The 19,564-nt window shown below is 42.4% G+C and overlaps 1 protein-coding gene across 2 annotated transcripts in view; it reads right to left on the bottom strand.

Annotated features, from left to right (window-relative positions):
* Positions 1 to 3: 3 nt before the first annotated feature.
* The window catches only part of MNAT1 (MNAT1 component of CDK activating kinase), a 122,829-nt gene continuing 103,268 nt past the window's right edge, over positions 4 to 19,564 (bottom strand). For both annotated transcript variants that reach the window (XM_074908826.1, XM_074908827.1), the window contains one exon: positions 4 to 261. In XM_074908826.1, the coding sequence (XP_074764927.1) occupies positions 141 to 261 (121 nt within the window). In that variant the 3' untranslated portion in view covers positions 4 to 140. The remainder of the gene's footprint in view (positions 262 to 19,564) is intronic.

Below are 19,564 nucleotides of genomic sequence, written 5' to 3'. Positions count from 1 at the left end.
TAAACACACCTGGTTTTACACAAGAAGGTGACTGCAGCTTAGCCGTTGTGCAGATGGCAGCAATTTTACCCAACCTTTGTTGGCGTGATTTGCTTCTCGCTCCCTTTGGTGTCCCTTGATCACAGGCTGATGCACGCTGGCTAACTGGGGTGCCAGAATAGACCACTGAAAGCATCCTGTAAGGCTCGGTAACAAGCAAGGGAAGAAGTGTAGCCCCCAGCGATATCCTGCAGAGAGGCGGCTCGTACATGTTTGAGATACCTAAAAAAGAGACAAGCGTTGTTTTAGAGAAGAAATAAACACAAACACCTGCGTAGTTCACAGTGCAGTGAGGTTGAAGCTGCTTTTTGGGAGGAAGCAAGGAGACGCAAGCTGCCTGCTGCTGGCCACCTCTGAACGTGTCAGCATGAAACTTCCAGGAGTTACACACTGACGATGCTGATGCACCTTCAGAGAAGCCGCCCAGCCAGCACGCTGAAAATCCTTGGCGCTCTGCAACAGGCTGCACAGGGTTGAGCACACTCACTGGTTTGTGTTTTCTGTGCTTGCTCTGGGGGAAGGGCTGCATTTCCCCCCTTCGCTAGTTCCTTCCAAGATGATGAGGACAACGACCCCCCCAAGCTGTCCTGCACTCCCACAGGAATTGGGGGGCTTCAGCTCCATCCCGTTAAGGCTGGGCGCTCATCCTCTGATGACAGCAGGGCTGAACTTTCTGCTCTTGGGCCTATCTGTATCCGGAATAAGTCTGCTGACGTTGGGGAATCAGATCTGTAGGAGTCTGTTATCAACATTTTGGCTAAAGAAGCCTCTAAACTTCACCATTAATTAAGCATCATCACCCATTTGCAGAGCCATCTAATTTTACACCAAACCAGCCAGGCGGATGAGCTGACACTGAAACACACTACCCACGCTGGCACTGCTGCAAGCTCTTGGCTCCCCTTAGCTCTTTCCAAGGGCTCAAACCCAGCTGTGCATGCCGAGAGCTCCCATTAAAGGTGTCTGCTCAGGGGGCTTGAATGCTTTCATTCAATGCTGTAACCCTATAGCTCTTGCACCCACATAGGACAGATACAAGACCAGACTCCTAGCTAGTTTTGCACCAAAACCTCATCAAATACAAAGACGGACACAGGCTGCAGCCTAGCACGCTCAGCACAATGCCCATCTCAAATTCTGAACACCAGGTAAAATACCATAAATGAGAACTGCTTTTACAGTGGCTGTGTAAGCCACTGAGCTTCAGCTAGCTGTTTTGATTCATCACTTGGTACATGTTGCTCCTGGGAAGGTTGAGTCATTCAACCTCTGGCTTGGCAATTCAAGCATAAACTTGCAAAACGCATACAGCCTTTTATAATGTTATCCCGAGAAACCTAAAACAGCTGCACTTTTGGCAAGAAAATACAGGACCACCAGTAAAATATCCAAAACAGTTGCATCTTTTAATTTATGACTGTACACTGTTTCCATAAAGAGTATATAAAACAGGTCAGATTTTATAGGTAAGACATAATAAATAGTCATACCCATTGATGCCATAAATGTGTAGAAAAAGAGGTTACTTAGAAATGATTAATTACAGTTTTTAAAACTGTATTTCTTGCACCTAATAACCACAATGAACAGACACGAGCAACATTTCTGAGTGATTGCTGGTGAGATGCTGAAGCTGAGAGACTGAATTTGCCTCCTGTGGCCACGCTGAGGTGAGCTCTGCTGCTTTGTACCACCTTGTGATGGGAGTCCGGTCCTCACTGCTGGATACTGGCTCCCATCAGCACAGGCACAAACCCTTTTAATACTGTTTACTCCAAAAAGAATCTACAAACACAGCAGAAAAGCTGGTCCAGTCTCTAATTTGCAAGGGAAGATGGTCTGCCGAGAGCTCCTGTTTTGTGGGAGAATGCATTTAATAGATTTTTTTTTTTTTTAAATATTCTTGTTACTCATCCCTTAATATTTTAAAACAAAAATCTCATCCTTCCCAAAGGCCTTTTACAACTGCTGTGGGAAACAGGAGCTCCTTCGCCCGGCCAGGAATGATGAAGGGATACCAGCAACAAATAATTTCCTTCAAAATACCACTGTGAAACTACCTCCACCCTCTAAAGTGAAGAGTCTTATAAAAATCAGTTCCCATCTCAGATTTCGCTTCTGTCATGTTTATCTCATCGCATAAACTTCATTTTCCACTTGTGCATAGAACAGTCTAGAGAAAACAGGGGATTACTTTACATTTCTATATTAACAGAAGTTAGTTGTGTGGTTTTCATTATTTTTCTTATCTTTTGTTACTTACATATCCCTAAAAGGAGAGACAGAGTCTATGGTTTCGCTTTTTTTAGGTCATCTGAAATTGGGGCATTAGTTTCATAAGAGGGCCTGATTTACAGCTATTACAGCATTTATAGTTAATTGGTATGTGATCTCTGAAGCAATACAAATCATTGCCAAAAAGGCTCAAATCAACTTTTACTACGGCAACCTGCGTTAATTCTCCTTACTCCTGTGAAACAAGCAGGACACGCTGCTGGCTGTCAAGTGAGGTCTTTATTTTCTTGTTAAGTATCTAAACTTACTGCTCTTGACCCATTTAATTACTGTGGTACACCAGGCAATTGCAAAGAATCTGCCACGCTGAAGCCACACAATGAGAAGTGAATGTTTCGCCAGCTCTTCCACACCAATCCCCATCTGTGCTGCTTGAATCCAGCTGTGCCCTTCGCAGGAGAATCTCTCTGAACTGGATTCCTGGGGTTTCTGGCAGAGGTCAGCACATCTTTTCATGTACACCTTTACAACAGCAGCAGGAAGAAGCGCTTGCCAAGTTTTATTTCCAAAAAGTCAAGCTCCGTTAGGTCTTGGGACCTGGAGGTAATTGCTCTCACTAGTTAGCAAATTCCAGCACACTAGGTCTGTTTTTCATAGGTTTATTTTAAGTACCTGTAAATCTTATAAGCAGAAACCAGGAAAAAGAGGTTTGCTTTTTTTGGTGCACAGTTTTTTAATGTAACTTGTTTTTACTGAGGGCAGACTAAACTCTGAAGTTAAAAAAAGCCTGCACTATTATTTTTAAGCAGGGCTAAAGGGCTGTGTGTTCTCTGCCCCACGGTTTCACACTTCCCATTCACTGTAATGCCCACGCTTTGCTTCGGGCTCTGCCCAAATAAGCCCCCTTTCCTTAGCTGCAGCCATTGGATGTTGATCTTCCCCATTAACCTTTCACGTCAGTTAAAACACATCGTATTTTGTTCTTCATGAGCCTTTAGGGGACTCATTCCTGACCTTTAGTTTCTCATCACCACGAAAAAAAAAAAAAAAGCCTCCTGTTTTGAAGGAAAGAGGTGTAATTCACACTTGGTGCAGAGGTTCAGAATCAAGCTGGTCATTCCTGGGGGTGGGTTTCCTTCACATTTTCTCTCTTCCGAAGGCTGTGTCACCATCACTTCATCGGGAATGACTGGGACAGCTGGAGAACTACACAGCGGCGTCCAGCATGGCAGTGGGTGCATCCCCTGTGCCTTTCCACCCGCTGCCCAGCCAGCCTCAGCACCGTGTGGCATTGCCGTTGGAGAGCCAGAGACCCCAACACCCGCTCGTCAGACAGTAACACCCGAGACCACTGACAGATGTTCCCTCACCACTCAACAGGGTGGTCTCCTTTCAGATAAATTCAGGAAAGATTCAGAAACAGAGAGGATGGAGAAGCAGCACAATCAAACCAGGCTAAAAAACCCCAAACAAACAAACAATGAAAAAACCCGCCAAAACCACAAACCAAAAAACCAACCAAAACATCCAACCAACAAGCCAGAAACACACCACAGCACCTCCTTCCATCCACCCAACAAAAGTATCCATGCTTTGGGTTATTTCACACAATCTTCCCCGTCTGCCCAAGATAAATACACTCCCACTGGTGTCTCTGTAGATGCATCACTGGAGGTACATGTGGAATACTGTGTATTTGGCATACAGATTTTACTTTTTTTGATCTATTAGGTATTTTATGAGGGTGAAGAAAAGAAAAATCATTCACAAGTTGTTTGACAGGGAAAAAAAAAAACAATGTAATTCTATTCCACAGAATAGATTTACTGCTCATCTGATTATCTGCAGTATCCAAGACATAAAGTAATGGGGCAGACATTAGATCTGGGAAATTCTCCAGATTCATCATTTAAATAATAAATAGTGATTGCATGAAAGCAAGCAAACTACTCTAGTCTGGAAAATCGTGTAAAGCATTAGTAACACAGTAGCATACACTGCATTCCTGAATCTTTCTGGAGACAGTATTTTCATTAGATTTACCAAGTCTCTAAAACGAGCTATCGATGCATTATTCAGAGTATCCTTGCAGAGACCGGCAGATGAGAGAAGCAGGCAAGAAACTGAATTTTCTCTGGCCTGTTTTTTGTTGAGAAATGTGTGGCCTGGGTTACTCTACAGCCCCTGAGCCGGTAAAAAGAGTTCCTCCAAGCAACTGTGTTTTTGTTTGAACCAGTTCTACCACACAGTTAGCCCATGCAGCCAAAGCAGTATTTACTTATAAAATGAGTTCAGTTCATTGCTGTTCTTCATTAAATAGCCCTGGGAAATCCACTTGGGAACAGGTCTTTGCTAGGTGTTATTCAGATAGAGTGTGGCTCTCCCCTTCTCAGAGACTGTAATGTCTGAGTCAGGATAAAAACAGCACACACAGAAAGCTGGTAATCGAAGTCATCCAGAAGAGCAATTCATTCCTCCATGGACTAGCTACAGGCCCAACCCCAGGTCCTCAAAAGCCAAAAAGCAATCTTTCATTTACTTTAACAGACACTCTTTGGGCACCATCATCATATTCAGATCTTAACAAACAAACCAGCTATTATTGGTGGCAGAAATTCCTGCTGAACACCAGCCAGCACAGCCTGTTCCAACATAAAATAGAACTTTAACAGAACCATGAACTCAGCAAAGGCTCCTCACAAGCCCAACTCAACACCTCCTGCAGGCCTTGCACTATGCCTGAGGTCATGCTTCCAGCCCTGGCAGCAGTGAGGCACCTACCATCAGCCACTCCTCTCCTCTGCCCTCCAGGTCAAGAAGAACTAAATGGGAGAAATCTATTTAATAGCTTAATAGGGAATATTGTTCCCTGGAAAGGAATAGGCTCATGGCTGCCTCAAGATACAAGACATCGTTTGGTTGATAAATACAGCGTAACAGTTTTAATTAATCTGAATGTGACCAGGAAGTCAACAAAACAGACAACAAAATTATCATAGAGTGGGATTTGCTGCAAGCACCACCAGCAAACATGCAGGCAGCTACCCACTGCAATAGCTGAGAGGAGTTGGTTGCTGTTTTGTTGATGATGTTTTGCGGGTTTTTTTAAAGCCTCTGTGTATACAATTGCAACAATCAGTGTGAGTGTCAAAAAACTGCTAAGCATGATGAGGTCTCAGTACAAGTCCCAAGGCAGACAGAAAAATACTTCATTTTTAACCTGATTATGTCACCTGTTACTCTTGCAGCGGGACAAGACCAAATACAGCTTAAAGTGCAGGGGTACAAGGAAAAGTCACATATACAGAAATACCACAATACAGTTCTGGCTACAGAAGAATCCTGCAGAGGACAAGAGAGCCTATGCTAACCAGCACCCTTCAGAGCCCTGCGATCCCACTTGCAGAAAGCATTTCCACCAGTTTAGATTCAGCTTAGTGAGCCAGTCTATTATTAATAATACTGTTTAGCTAAGCTAGTTTTCTGAGAGCTTAGTGAGCAGAAATAGCTCACCAAGGTGTCAGATGAGTGCCAGACCCCAGAACAAAGGAAGGAATACTACACACCATTGCCTTTTCTTTGCCACAAACTTGCTCAGCCCATTTCACATACCCATGCCCCAAGAGACTGCTGCAGAGCTGCCACATACTCGTCACGATTCACAGGGCTGTGCTCACAGTCCTCTCATTCAAACCAGCATGCGATCGGGTGTGGAAGCTTACAGCATGCTTGTAAAACCACCACCTATGCCTCCAACGCAGGGCACACAGTAGTGATCCTCTTATTTAGGGGCTGAAGCTGCCAGAGCTGACTGCTGAATACATAGTTGGCATTACAAACAAACCTTCCAGTTCCAACCGACTTTACCTTTGATGACATTTCCAGGGACTTGCTTGAACTGCTTGGAAATAAACATATCTACACTTGAATGATGTTTGAGTAATTTTTTCCCCCCCTTACTTCAGAGGGAAATTTCAACCAACTTTCCAATACGGAAAAGTTAAAGTCTTCATCTTGCAGTAAGTTCTTTAAAATCAGATGCCTACTGACTCTAATGGGTCTCTACTTATTACAGGGAAGATTTAGGGAAAGCTTCTTGAGTTCATGGCTCCTACAACTTCTATTTCTCAGTTTTAGGTCTAAGTGAAGAACTCTGTTCTACCAGAAATTACTTTTCCCAGTAGAAAAGCCAAGAAAACCCCATCCCACCAAATCATTAAAAGAAATCTAGGACCTCTAGTGATTGTTTTTAGCCTCTACCATCTGCTTTTTCTAAATGGCAATTTGTTTCAAATGCTGTGAGAGTGTCTCTGGGCAGGAGTACACATCAACTGCATGCGGTGAAACAAAAGTTCTCTAAAATTAAAACGGTCTACCATAGCATACATCAGCTAAGATGGAACAGCACAGAGGTCTGCTACTGGACACTGAAATAGGGGAAAAAAAAAAAAGCCTAGAAAAGTAGTTCTAGCCATGAAACAGCTGTCTACCAATAAAGCCAGTTCTGACTGCAAAGGTAGAAATCAGTAATGAGTTATTCCTCCCTCTCTTCCCTCATTCCTCTTCTCTGTTATACCAGAGGGCAAACATTTCAGATCCTGGCGGCCCAAAGCCACACATGCCCTGCTGCAACAGCAACCCGGCAGCATCTTGGGGCTCAGTGTTCCTGCTCCAAAAGAGGCAGCTTCACTCCTTACCATTCAGCTACTGCAGTGACCAATGAAAGAATCTCCAGCACGTGTAAGATAGAAACTGAGGCACTTTTATTTGATGTTTCACATAAACGGTCTTCTCTCTTAATGGTGAAACACATACATAAGCTCTTAAGATATATGTGATTACCTGTGTCAGATTTTATTATAAATTACCTATGACATCGGTGAGTACAGTTGTGAACCCTTCAGCAGAAAAATTGTTAAATGCAAAGCCACAAAGGCAAAGAAGCCATCCTTAGTGGGGGGAAGAGAATGGAATCAAATTTTCCCATACTACTTTCCCTGAAAACTTCCTCTTTTTGTGATGAAATTCAGACACCAAACATTTCCACTGAAAAGCTAATACACTGGGGGATGGAATCATAGAACGGTTTGGGTTATCCAGCCCAAACCCCTGCAATAAGGAGGGACATCTTCAACTAGATCAGGTTGCTCAGAGTGCCGTCCAACCTGACCTTGAATGTTTCCAGGGATGGGGCAGCTGGTCTCTGGGCAACCTGTTCCAGTGTTTTACCACCCTCATTGTAGAAGATTTCTTCTGTATATCTAGTCTGAATCTATCCTCTTTCAGTTTAAAACCATTACTTCTTGTCCTATTGCTAAAATGTTCCTCCCCATCTTTCTTATAAGCCCCCTTTAGGTACTGGAAAGGCTGCTCTAAGGTCTCCCCAGAGCCTTCTCTTCTCCAGGCTGAACAACCCCAACTCTCTCAGCCTGTCCTCACAGGGGAGGTGCTCCAGCACCCTGATCATCTTCGTGGCCTCTTCTGGACCTGCTCGAGCAGATTCGTGTTGTTCTTATGTTGGGGACCCCAAGAGCTGAACACAGCACTGCAGGTGGGCTCTCATGAGAATCCCCTCCCTCGGCCTGCTGGCCACACTTCTCTTGATGCAGCCCAGGACACGGTTGGCTTTCTGGGCTTTGAGTGCACATTGCTGGCTCATGTCCAGCTTTTCAATCCACCAGTACCTCCAAGTCCTTCTCTGCGGGGCTGCTCTCAATCCACTCTTCACCCAGCCTGTGTTTGTGCTTGGGATTGCCCTGACCCATGGGCAGGACCTTACACTTGGCCTTGCTGAACTTGATGAGGTTCACACAGACCCACCTCTCCAGCCTGTCCGGGTCCCTCTGGATGGCACATCCCTTCCCTCCAGTGTGTCAACTGCACCACACAGCTTGGGGTTGTCAGCAAACATGCTGAGGGTGCACTTGACCCCACTGTCTGTGTCACTGACGAAGATATTGAATAGTACTGGAGGAGGGAAATTTTCTTGTGACAGCTATCTCAAAATACATTTTCAGTGCTCCTAAGTGAATGCATCATAAAAAAATCTCAACTCTCCTACTCATAAAAAAAAGTTTAAAGGATGAAAAATTTTAGAGAGCACCTGGCTCTTCAGCATTTTCCTAGCACTGCAGTTCTGCTGCTGCTCTAGATTTTAAATAGACATGAGATCAGAATCAGGTACCCGCATTTATTTAACACACAGATAAACATTTGTCTTTGGAGTAACCGAGAAGCCAATGCTACTGCCTAAAGCTAAGATGAAAAGTGAAGATCAAAGAACAAAGATAAATGCCTTCTGACCCACAGAAACTGTCTGATATGATTTTTAAAAAGTAGATGATGTAAAGTGTAAAGACAGGAAACTAATGATGAAAAAGATTTTACAGAATAAAGGAAGCTTTGTATTACTCTGACCTAATACGCATTTTCTACATTTTCTATGCCACGGGCTGAATGACAGTCCTGGGATACCACTTGCAGGCTGTGCATACAGGCTTCTGCATGTACTGCTGTAACAACGATTTTTACAGAACTCCAGTCTCACTGAAGGGTCTTACCCAAGAAGGCACCAGACTTGGTACAATTATTTTATGTGGAGAAAGACTATAGACTCAAAGAGTACCCACTTAAAGCACTATAGACTAGAGACTTAAAGACTACAGACCTAATGCACTCTGAAATGGGACATAAACCTTTTAAAACTGCAAGCTGACCTACATCCATCTTCAAAGGAACTGCAAATCCAATTACACCTGTAGACAATATGTTAAAAATGTTAACAAGTTAAATCAACCTCTTTTTACACTAAGGAATTATGTGAACTATAGATTCACATTCAGTAAGAATTCATGTGTGTAAATCCAGTGCATGCTTGATAAACACACTTTGCACCTCATGTGAGCCCAGAATTCAGAATGGGTGTCTGCATATTTACTTTGAGAATAATCAAATAACACATTTAATCAGGCTCTATTAACATCTGACCAGGCAGCATCACTTCAGATGACATGTAACAGTTTCAACCTTAGAAAATGTAAACACCAATACAAGAGAAGCAGCAGATTCATCAATTTGAGCTGATGCAGGAGATCTGGAATGCACTGTCAAAAGTTAAAGCAATCACAGAGGTCATAATGTTTTGTTGGGGGTTTTTTTTAGAAAAAAAAAAAAAAAAGAAGAAAACCCTAAACCTGCTAGAGTGCACCATAATCCTCAAGAGTCAAACTTCAGAGAAAGGAGGTGTATTCTCAGCTGGTCTAAGTCAACAGGTTCAGACAGGGCAGATTCAAGACAATTATTATCTGAAAGTTCTCCTCATTTTAGCAGGTGACTGCCTGTTTTAAAATAGAAATGGGAAATGGAAAGCAGAACCTGCAAACACATTAATCCTTTGCCAGCAAAGAAAAACTCAAGGCTATCCAATTTCTTTTTGTTCACGTGTTACAACTCTATAAAGGATATTTTGTACAAGTTCTATGCTGACTTTTCTTTCTTCACTTGTTGGAGGGGCTTCCTCACACCCCACTTTGCACCCAGTAATATATTTAGTCACTTTAATGGCTCCATACACGTCAGTCAAGAACCATCATCGATTATGCTGTGTAAACAGTTTGCTTCTTGTTGCTCACCATACCTCTCAGCACCACACATTCCCGCTGGCGTTCTGGACGCCATCTCCAAAATATGCACAACCATCACCATTTGGATTTTTTTTTTTTTTTTCCTTCAAACTGAAAGGATTTCTGCTTAAACTCTTGCCCAAATAGCTACTTGAATTCATTATCCCCATGTACTCAGCTGGTAACAAAAGGTTAATGTTTATTTCTAGAAACCTTGCTCACAGGAAGCCTTCCTTCAGTGCAAGCGACTTCCGTAACTCGCACCTCTGCGAGCAGAGGGGTTGGGAGCTCTCTTGGATGAGCAGGGGCACCTGGTCCCCCATTTGTCATCTTCCTGAGGTCACCCGCCAGCTGTCTGTCCTCTCAACACCCAGCCTCGCCACCGCGGCGAAGGCATTCTCCCTCGCTCAGGTTTCCAGGTCTGAACTTCCAGATACAGTAAATCAATCAGCCATCGCAGAAACTGCTCAAACAACTGCAAGTAAGCATTTTAACACCCTTGAGCTGCCTCGCTGCGTAACAAGGACACTGCAGTCCTAGCTGGAATCCAGCAAAGCACTCACTCTGCATGACTAGTATAGATTACACTTCAGGGGACTGCAGAACTGCAGCTACATTTAGTCTATGACTAAATCAGGCTCCACTCATACTTGACCCTGAGAAGAATGTCATTGAACACAGGGGCCTTTTCTCAGCTATGATCTTGTATTTTTTCTTTTCAATAGCTAAAAAGACCATTAAGCCATCATGTCTGTAAATGCAAAGTAGCTCTCTTTTTAACATGTTTTGGCACAGCTTGATCTTCAAATTCTTCATCTTTCCCCCTGCCGTCCAACTCCACTCTTCTTTCCACATGCTACATTTAGGACAAAGGTCACCAGAAGAACTTGGAATAAGTTTAAATTATTATTATTATTATTCTGAGGAAGTTAATCATCATTTTGTAACTCACTACCTAAGTTAGGATTGTTTTCATAGGCTTATTTTATGGTTTTTTTTAACAATAGGGCAAGTTCAGATTTAAAGATATCACCGTGTCTTTCCCCACAGCTAGGAGAATGTTTCCCTGGGTTCAACTCCGGGAATACAGCATCTCTTCTGCAGCCACAGAGAGCACCAAACTTTTATTCTGAAAGACAGTTCATTTGGGCACAAAAATTCTTCTTTTAGGATAAAAATTCCCTACTGTTCCTCGCTCTCTGCCTTTTTCTCCAACTTCTGCACACCCCACTGGGCACCATAAATCCCCCAGCACACGGCAAGCAATCCATATTGATGAACTGGGGCTTTGAGTGAGCTACATGAAAGAGATTCCTTCTGGACCAGCTTCCATGTAAATTATGCAGCTATGAGGCAAACACAGCCCTTTCTGAACAGAGCACTCACTCAGGAACACCTACAGAAAGAGGATGGAGATGCAGACCTCCCCACTCCCCAACACCTTTTTCAGTACATTTCGCTTGATGTGCAGTACTGTGGCAGCAGATCACAAGGACAGTCACCGTTGTACAACTGCGGCGTAGAGGACAGCCTGCCACAAATAGAGAGGAGATACTTCTGCCCCAGGAGCTCTGGTAAGGACCTTGACTTTGGGCTCAAGGCTGGAAATGGACTGGCCAGCACACTTCTAGAGTGGGTTTTTTCTGCATTGAAGGGCTGTGGTTTAGTCCCAGCAGGGGAGGGTAGAGCCCCTGGGTGACTCCGGTGTCAGGCATGGTCACAGCCAGGCTGAAGACTAACGGCGGTCAACAGCCTCCTTCACCCCTACACACCTCCTCCAGTTTACCTCCTCCATCTACCTGCTCTGTTACACAGCTCTGCAATGCCACTGCAGGGCACTGATCTCAGTGAGAACGATGAGGCTGGACCTAAGGGGAAAAAAAGACATCACCTTCTCCCCCCTGCCAGCATAAAGGACTGAGAGCAGGAAAGTAACACTAGAAATGCATTTACCACAGGCTTTGCCACCCAAATCACTTCTGATGGAAAAAACATCATCTGAACAAAGAAAAAGCTGTATGTAACTTCAGCTTTGAAAATACTGTCTCCCCAGGTCAGCTGCTCTTCTTTGTTTTCACTGTGACACAGCATCCTCTGCTCTGACAGAGTAGCAATGAATTCATGTTGTATGGCAGTTCTAGTTTAATATGACTCAAAATAGCACAAGATGCAAAAGAATTTCTAGAGGGTTTTTAACCTCTGATACTGATCAGATAAGTAAGCCGCCAAACCCAATAATTATCTCAAATGAATAACTACGAGCACAGAGCTGCTCTGTGCTCGCAGTTACTCATTTGAGATAGTAAGAAGCCAAAGTTATTTTCTTTAGGCATCTGAAAAACATAACTGTTGAAAGCAAAAAGACTGCGGTTTGAAAGACACTATTTAAAGAAGATGAGACCATTCAGGTCAAAACAAGGTGAAAAAAACAGCCTGCCCTGTATTGCAGCTGACTAACGCTCTAATACATTAGACCCTCCGCTTCTTCAGGTTCTGGTTGCTGCTGATCAGGTCAGCATTTCAGCCTGATGTTGAGGATCAAGTTTACAGCTCTCAGCCATGCTGGCATCTACTCCTCAGGAAGGTCTGGAAGAGGTGGGAGGGAGAAAAGAGAGGAAGGCAGGAGATAGGAGTGAGGGCTTCTCCTCAAAACCACAGCTGGGCTAAAAAGTAGAAGCATCTGCCCAAATCATATGCAGCCCTTTGGCTGAGCTCTCAAACATCACCCTGCAAAGGAACCATGTATCACAGATCAGTCAAAGACAGCTCACAGAGTTCGAGGGGAGACGGGGAAAGCATGGCTCTTTTCTCTTGAAAATATTACTATAGGGGAATGAAGGAAAAAACCCCACTCCTTCAGTCCTAAGAAGTTTCCTATCTGTCAACATATGGTAGGAGCTATTATTATTTGGCTGAAAGTATCATTTGAAGCTTATTTTTCTATTTTAACAGTTTGACATTTCTATTGTGAAATCTGGGTGCAATTCTCTGGATTTTATTCTTTTTATTCTTCTCTATTGTGCCCTGGTGAAATTTCTAGAGGGGAAAATGCAGTGATGATGGGAGATGTTTATTTCACTCTTCTAAAAATACAATGAGTTAAGTGTCTAAATGGTATCATTCTTTATTTTATATAATTTCTGTTGAATTAGTTTTGATTCTCGGCTGCTTTCAGGCTAACACAATTTCCTGAACCAGCAGGAGCACAGATATCAAAGCAGAAGTGTGCTGAGCTAGGCAGAATCCCTTAGTTTCACCTGTGGGAGAAAAGTGCTAACAGAGTTGTTACAGAGGAGTGACATTCACAATTTCTGAAATTCTCCATGGACTACTTGTATAACAACTTGACCTACCTTGCAAACTGCATCCTCAATAAATGTATCCAAAGAAGCTGTGCATGAGGATTGAATTGATTCTGAAACCCTCTGGTGCAGAAACTGCCTTTTTAAACGTTCACAGAGAGTACCTAGCAATTGTGGGGTGATTATTAATAAATAATGACATTTAATAAATTATCTGGGATACCCTGCTGAGGAGAGAACTCACATTAACACTAGGTGGCAGAAGGCTCTGTCACATTGAAGACACCTGCAAACAGATATACTCATAGACCTAGACTTAAACATGATAGCCGATTTTAGAAAAGCTAAGGGCAAAACAGTTGAAAGCAAAATAACTATAAAATACCATTTTCCATCCACTCTTCCAAGTTCTAATTTTGGCTCTGATATCTTTAGCACACATCATTTCACTGTTTAAAAGATCTTTGGCTATCCCTGAGTCTGAATACACCTTCTAAACTTGAACCTTAAATCACGTCTTACTCAATTCATATGAAATCCTGTATGTGACAGATTATTTTATTAAGCTTTTATTTAAGTAAAAGAGGAATTCACAGTTTAAAGAAATAAGTGGTCATCAGGGCAAGTACACAAAAACATACACTGCTAGTTACCTTGAAAGATAACTGAAACTGAGCTAAGAGTGCTATAGCAAGCACACTTCTGCAACTGAAAGAAAACCAACAACCTACAAGCAAACTAATTCAAAACTGCTCGAGACTCATTGTGGAAGAACCCTCCAATAAATGGCAGCTGCTCCTTCATGGAGATGCCTTTTCAGAAGATACTTTTTACATATAAAATTCCATGGTGTCAACTGGTTTCTTCTAGTTTTACAGATTTAACCGTTTTAAAAGCATTTATGCTTGATTTTCCTTTATTCTGGTCACTCTCTTTTAAACTACTTGTTTAAGTTTCTCCCTCATCTAGTCTAAATGCAATATATGAGGAAACAAAAATTTTAATTTCCAGTAAAAAAGACAGGTGAAGAAATATCAGCAATCACAACTCAAAGGCTGTATACAAAAAAGAATTTGCTGTGTGGGCTCTAACAACCTGGATAGAAAAGAAAGCAAACAGCAATGTAAGATGTAAGGAGGAATCCATAATCACAGAGAAGAAAAGTGGAAGACTACCAATGTCTAGGTATTGAAAAAGGCAAGGGGGTGGGGGGAGAACAACCTTAGACAACCAAGAGTTGACACCAAAGACGACTTCTAGATTACTGTGGCTCCACTGCTTTTACACTTGCCAACCAGTAATGTCCCAGACTGTAGAACCCAACCCGCTGATGGTTTGGGTTCTACAAGTGTAGCTGGTGTCAATGAAAAGCTCAGTAGCCTTGTGTTGGGTTATTTTGCACCTCTAGACATGGAGACTCTTTGTGTTTAAATATAGCATATTTTAGCATTCACAGTTGTCAGCAGTGGAAATTGTCATCTAACAGTAAAAGATGCTGTTGAAGAAACAGGAGGGATTGGTTAGAAAGGAAAAATTATTTTGGCCGTGACAACTCATCTCACTGCCCATTTTGAGGGTAAGGGATCAAGCCACCCATTGAAAATTGCTGCCTGAGAGTCAGAAAAATCAATAGTGGGTAGGAAAGCCTACTTGCCAAGGCTACAGCCACTGCCAGCAGATTATTAATGCATCTGTCTGCATTCTTTAATGTTTCCTAAGAAGCAACTATGTTAACTGAAAAGGTGCGATGTGTCACCAGCCCTTCTCTTCTCTCCTCTTCATTTTCTCTCTATATTAAAACCTTGGCTACCAAAGAAAACAATCAAGTTTCACCTCATCTTTTCCCAGCTTTTCTGAAGTTCAGTTCCTGCTCTGTAGCAATATATACAGTCTAAGTACTATCCCTGACAAGCTGTTTGACAACCCTAAGTTGCACATCTATTTTACTTCCAGAGCTTTGGAGTTGGTAGGGCTTAGATGGGAAATGGAGGCCAATCAAAATAAACACAGACAATATCAATGAATTCTTCAGAAACACACAAGACAAGCAAAATGAAACACTACTGGCTTTTGCCCACAATTAGAATTCAGCCTATCCTGCACACTGAACACTCTGGCTGAGGTCCAGAAAGACACTTAAGCACATGTCTTATTTTAAGCATGTGAGTAGTCTCATTGATTTTTCACTCATGCCAGTAAGAATATTCAATGCGCTTAAAGTTAAGCACATTGTTAAGTGCCTTCCTGGATCAAGGCCAGGCTATTTAGCTCTTGCGAGAGTTAGGCTACAGTATATTTACCATTATTTTAAGTTCTCAAGACTTTCTTTGAGATAAAGTTTTATGGTGTATGGAAATATTTCATTCATCGAGTATCATACCAGCAATGACTGGTTTACAGCAACCTTCAGGGAACACGTATTCTTCCCCTTCCCACATCTTCTAAAGCAGTAACTGGAAGGATTATCAAGACACAGAAGCAAATACAACCAATAGAGAAAATGAGTTGTGAAAGGGAAGCCATCAGTCTTACTGATCTAAGAAGAAAAACTAGCACCATAGTGAAAAGCTGATAGACGTATTAGTTTTCACCGAAAATTAATAAAGTCATTTGCCAATATCCCATTCCAATACCAAGTTCCATACAGCAAATTTGAAAAACAAGCTAATTGTTGACTGAAATTAATTATCACAATAAGCACATATTCAAGTCCATTTTTCCTTCTTCCTTTTTATACAGAGTTGAATACAAAATTCAAGGAAAGACCTGTTAGTGCTTCCTCAAGATGATCTCACCACATCACAGCACTTTATAGAGATCAAAGGCACAACAAACATGACTGCTTTTTGCTACAAGCAAATGCCAATTGCTTTGTTACAGACACTTGGATTATTATCTGGTTGGCACTACCCAAGTTCAGGATCTTACCCTGAATAAGAACTAGAGAAAGGTGTTTAATGTGAAGAAAGCTGTACTGGATCAGACCAATGCTCCCTCCACCCCAGCCATCCTCTCCAGGAGCAAAAAAGGGAGCGCACAGGAGCCTGACTACTCTAGTGGGACCAGCAAGACAGTACGACAATTTGGTCCTATTTCATAAGCAGATATGGCTTTTTATTTCAGTACTTGTTTCTTCCTGGAAAGTTTAAACTCGGTAGTGAAAGTATGTCAGTTATATACTGTCAGTTATATATGAACTGAAAGCCAATTTAAATCTAGATCACCTCTTCAAAACCTTGGGTTGATTCACAGCTGTATTACTCATCATGTCTTACACCAGTGCAATCCCCCTGATTTCATGTTACCAAACCCACACCTGATGGTGACTCAAGCCTCAGCGTCTAAGACTTTGTCATAGTTTAAACCCAGCCAGCAGCCAAGCACCACACAACCACCCACCCATCCTCACCCACCCAGGGGATGGGGGAATAGAATTGGAGGAGTAAAGGTAAGGAGGCGTGTAGATCGAGATAAAAACAGTTTAATAATTGAAATAAAAGACTACTACTAATAAATAATAATAGAAAATACAAACAGGTAATGCATAACAGTTGCTTACCACCTGCTGACCAATGCCCAGCCCGTTCCCAGCTAGCAATCCCAGAGAAGATCCTGAAAACCACAATCCCAGAAGCAAGAGTCCATGCTTCTTGGCCAACCCTCATTTACATACTGAGCATGACATTACATGATATGGGATATTCCATTGCCCAGTTTGAGTCCATTGCTCTGGCTGTGCTCCCTCCCAGCTTCTTGTGTACCTGCGCACTAGCAGGACATGGGAAGTTGAGAAGTCCTTGATTTCTTAGCAAGAACTGAAAACATCAGCACATTATCAGCACTCTTCTCATACCAAATCCTATACTGAATCCAAAGCACAGCACTACTCTAGCCACTAAGAAGAAAAATAAGCTCTATCCCAGCCAAAACCAGGGCAGACATCACTTTACAAACTGGTGGACTAGCCCCACAGACAACCTCTGAGACCTCTGCATAAAGTAACTAAGAAGATAAAGGTAGCCTGCTGCAAAGAGGCACTTTCTAGTGGATTCTGGTTTACAGGTCCTCAATTTGAAACAATTTATATATATATATATATATATATGTATATACCTAGAATTCTTTTACATATCTTGATGCTGAGATTACTTGATGTAATTTTCTCATCTTGTCATGCAGAGTCAGAGCAGATGGACATAAAGGCCATAAGGCAGAGAAGCACAGCAGCTGTGAGGCACATGTGGAGGCCACTCAGTCCAGCCCCCCACTCAAAGCAGGGTCAGCTCAAGCAGGTTGCTCAGGGCTGTGTCCAGTCAAGCTCTGAACACCTTCAAGGAGTAAGACTTGACAAACACTCTGGTCAACCTGTTCCAGTGTTTGACTTCCCTCATAGGAAACCATTTTAATGGAATTCCCTGTATTTCAATTTGTGCCCACTGACTTGCCCTCTCGCTGGGCACCACTGAGAAGAGTCCGGCTCTGTCCCCTTTACTCCCTGCCCTCCATAAGGTATTTACACATATTGACAAGATCCTTCTGAGCCTTCCCTTCTCCAGAGTAAACAATTCCAGCTCCTTCAGTCTCACCACACACAACGTACACCCCAAGTCCTTACTCACTCCAGTGTGTCCATGTCTCTTTGCACTGGGGAGCCCAGGACTGGACCAACACTCCATCATGTGTGTCTCACCAGTGTGGAGCAGAGGGAAAGGATCATCTCCCTTGACCTGCTGGTCCCTCCCTCTGCCTAATGCAGCCCAGGAGGCTGTTGGCCTTCTTTTCCACAAGGACACATTGCTGGCTCTTGGTCAACATGGTGTGCTCCAAGGCTGCCTGTGCAAAACTGCTTTCCAGCTGATTGGTCCCCAGTCTGTACCGGTGCATGGGGTTATTCCTCCCCAGGTGCAGGACTTGGCATTTCTCTTTGCTGAACTTCACAAGATTGTGGTCAGACCCAGACCGTTTCTCCAGCCTGTCAAGGTCACTTTGAAGGGCAGCACAACCATCTGGTGCACGAGCTGCTCTTCTGAACTTTGTATCGCCTGCAAACTTGCTGAGAGTGCACTCTTTCCCCTCAGCCAGGCAGTAATGAAGAGGCTAAGCAGTCCTAGTCCCGCTATTGACCCCTGGGGTACACCACTAGGTCCTGTTTTGCTTTGAAATCCACAACACGTAACAGGTATATTAATGTCACTAGACTGTATTGGTTTAACTAATTCCCATTTTTAAATTAAGATGGTTAAATGAGTGCAGTATTTTAATATATGCAAGAATCAAGTCTGTTTCTGAACAGTATATGCTGGCTTAGCTCACTGTTTGCTAAAAGTTAATTTCCTTTAAGAAAAGTTCAAAAATCACTTATGACTTCAGCGGGAAAGAGATTTTTCTTCTTGAGCTGTTTTAGTATGTAGCTAACCCAAACGGTGGACTTCATTAAGAAATCATTTCTGTGGACAAAATTGCACCATCACTTGAAGAAATGAGAGCAACAAGAAAGCTGTATTCCAGAACTGGGATTATAGCCAGTTTATGATGGAAAAACATTGAATGCTTATGGCATAATTATAACATTACAGCATTTGCTGCCAGAATTACAAAAATTATTCTTAAAATTATGCCCTAAATAGAGTGTTGTTTAGCTAAACTGAAAGCACATTCCAAGAAATGTGAAAAAACAAACTTACCATGATTCCAAATCTAAATTATGCATACTAAGGGCTTGTTTTAATGAAAGTGTATTTAATGGATGAATAAAGTTTCTCAAAAAAATATTTTAAATATAATGAATGCCTGATGTCCAAAAGACTGTCACATGAAACTTCATCATTGACTCATGTAAACTAACCTCAAATTTAACCAAATGCAACTGTGATCAATATTGTGTCAATTTGAAAATATCTGGGGTTTAAGGCAACAAAACCAGATGCAAGGATGAGTAAAAAGTTGGACTCCACAAACAGAATGGAGTTCTTTGCCACTGAAAGGTCTGGAACAGTTATGCTGACAGGGAGAAGCCATAAGAATGAAAAGTTTTGATAGTATTGCCACATTTAGTAAGAAAGAGAGTCAAGTGCAGGAGAAATAAGAGTTTGTCACTGTTGCATGTTATCTAATTCTCTTAACAATGATATTCTCCACTTTTAGGCAGTTTGGGCCATGGACTGTTCCTCCACACACCTCTAAATCACTGCAAGGATGATGGACTTGCATTATATGTTCCTGGGCACTTCTGTAAAGCAAAAACCAGCAAAAAAATAACAAAAACCCCAGCCACATAAAATATAAACACTGTGAGATTTACTGACATACTCTTTAAGAAGCCATAAGAGTTACTGAACAGTAAGACACAAAAAGGCAGGCTATATA

Source organism: Athene noctua, chromosome 6, assembly GCF_965140245.1.
Source record: "Athene noctua chromosome 6, bAthNoc1.hap1.1, whole genome shotgun sequence".
NCBI lineage: Eukaryota > Metazoa > Chordata > Aves > Strigiformes > Strigidae > Athene > Athene noctua.
The sequence above is the reverse complement of the archived record's forward strand: the minus strand, read 5'-3'. Positions and strand labels throughout refer to the sequence as shown.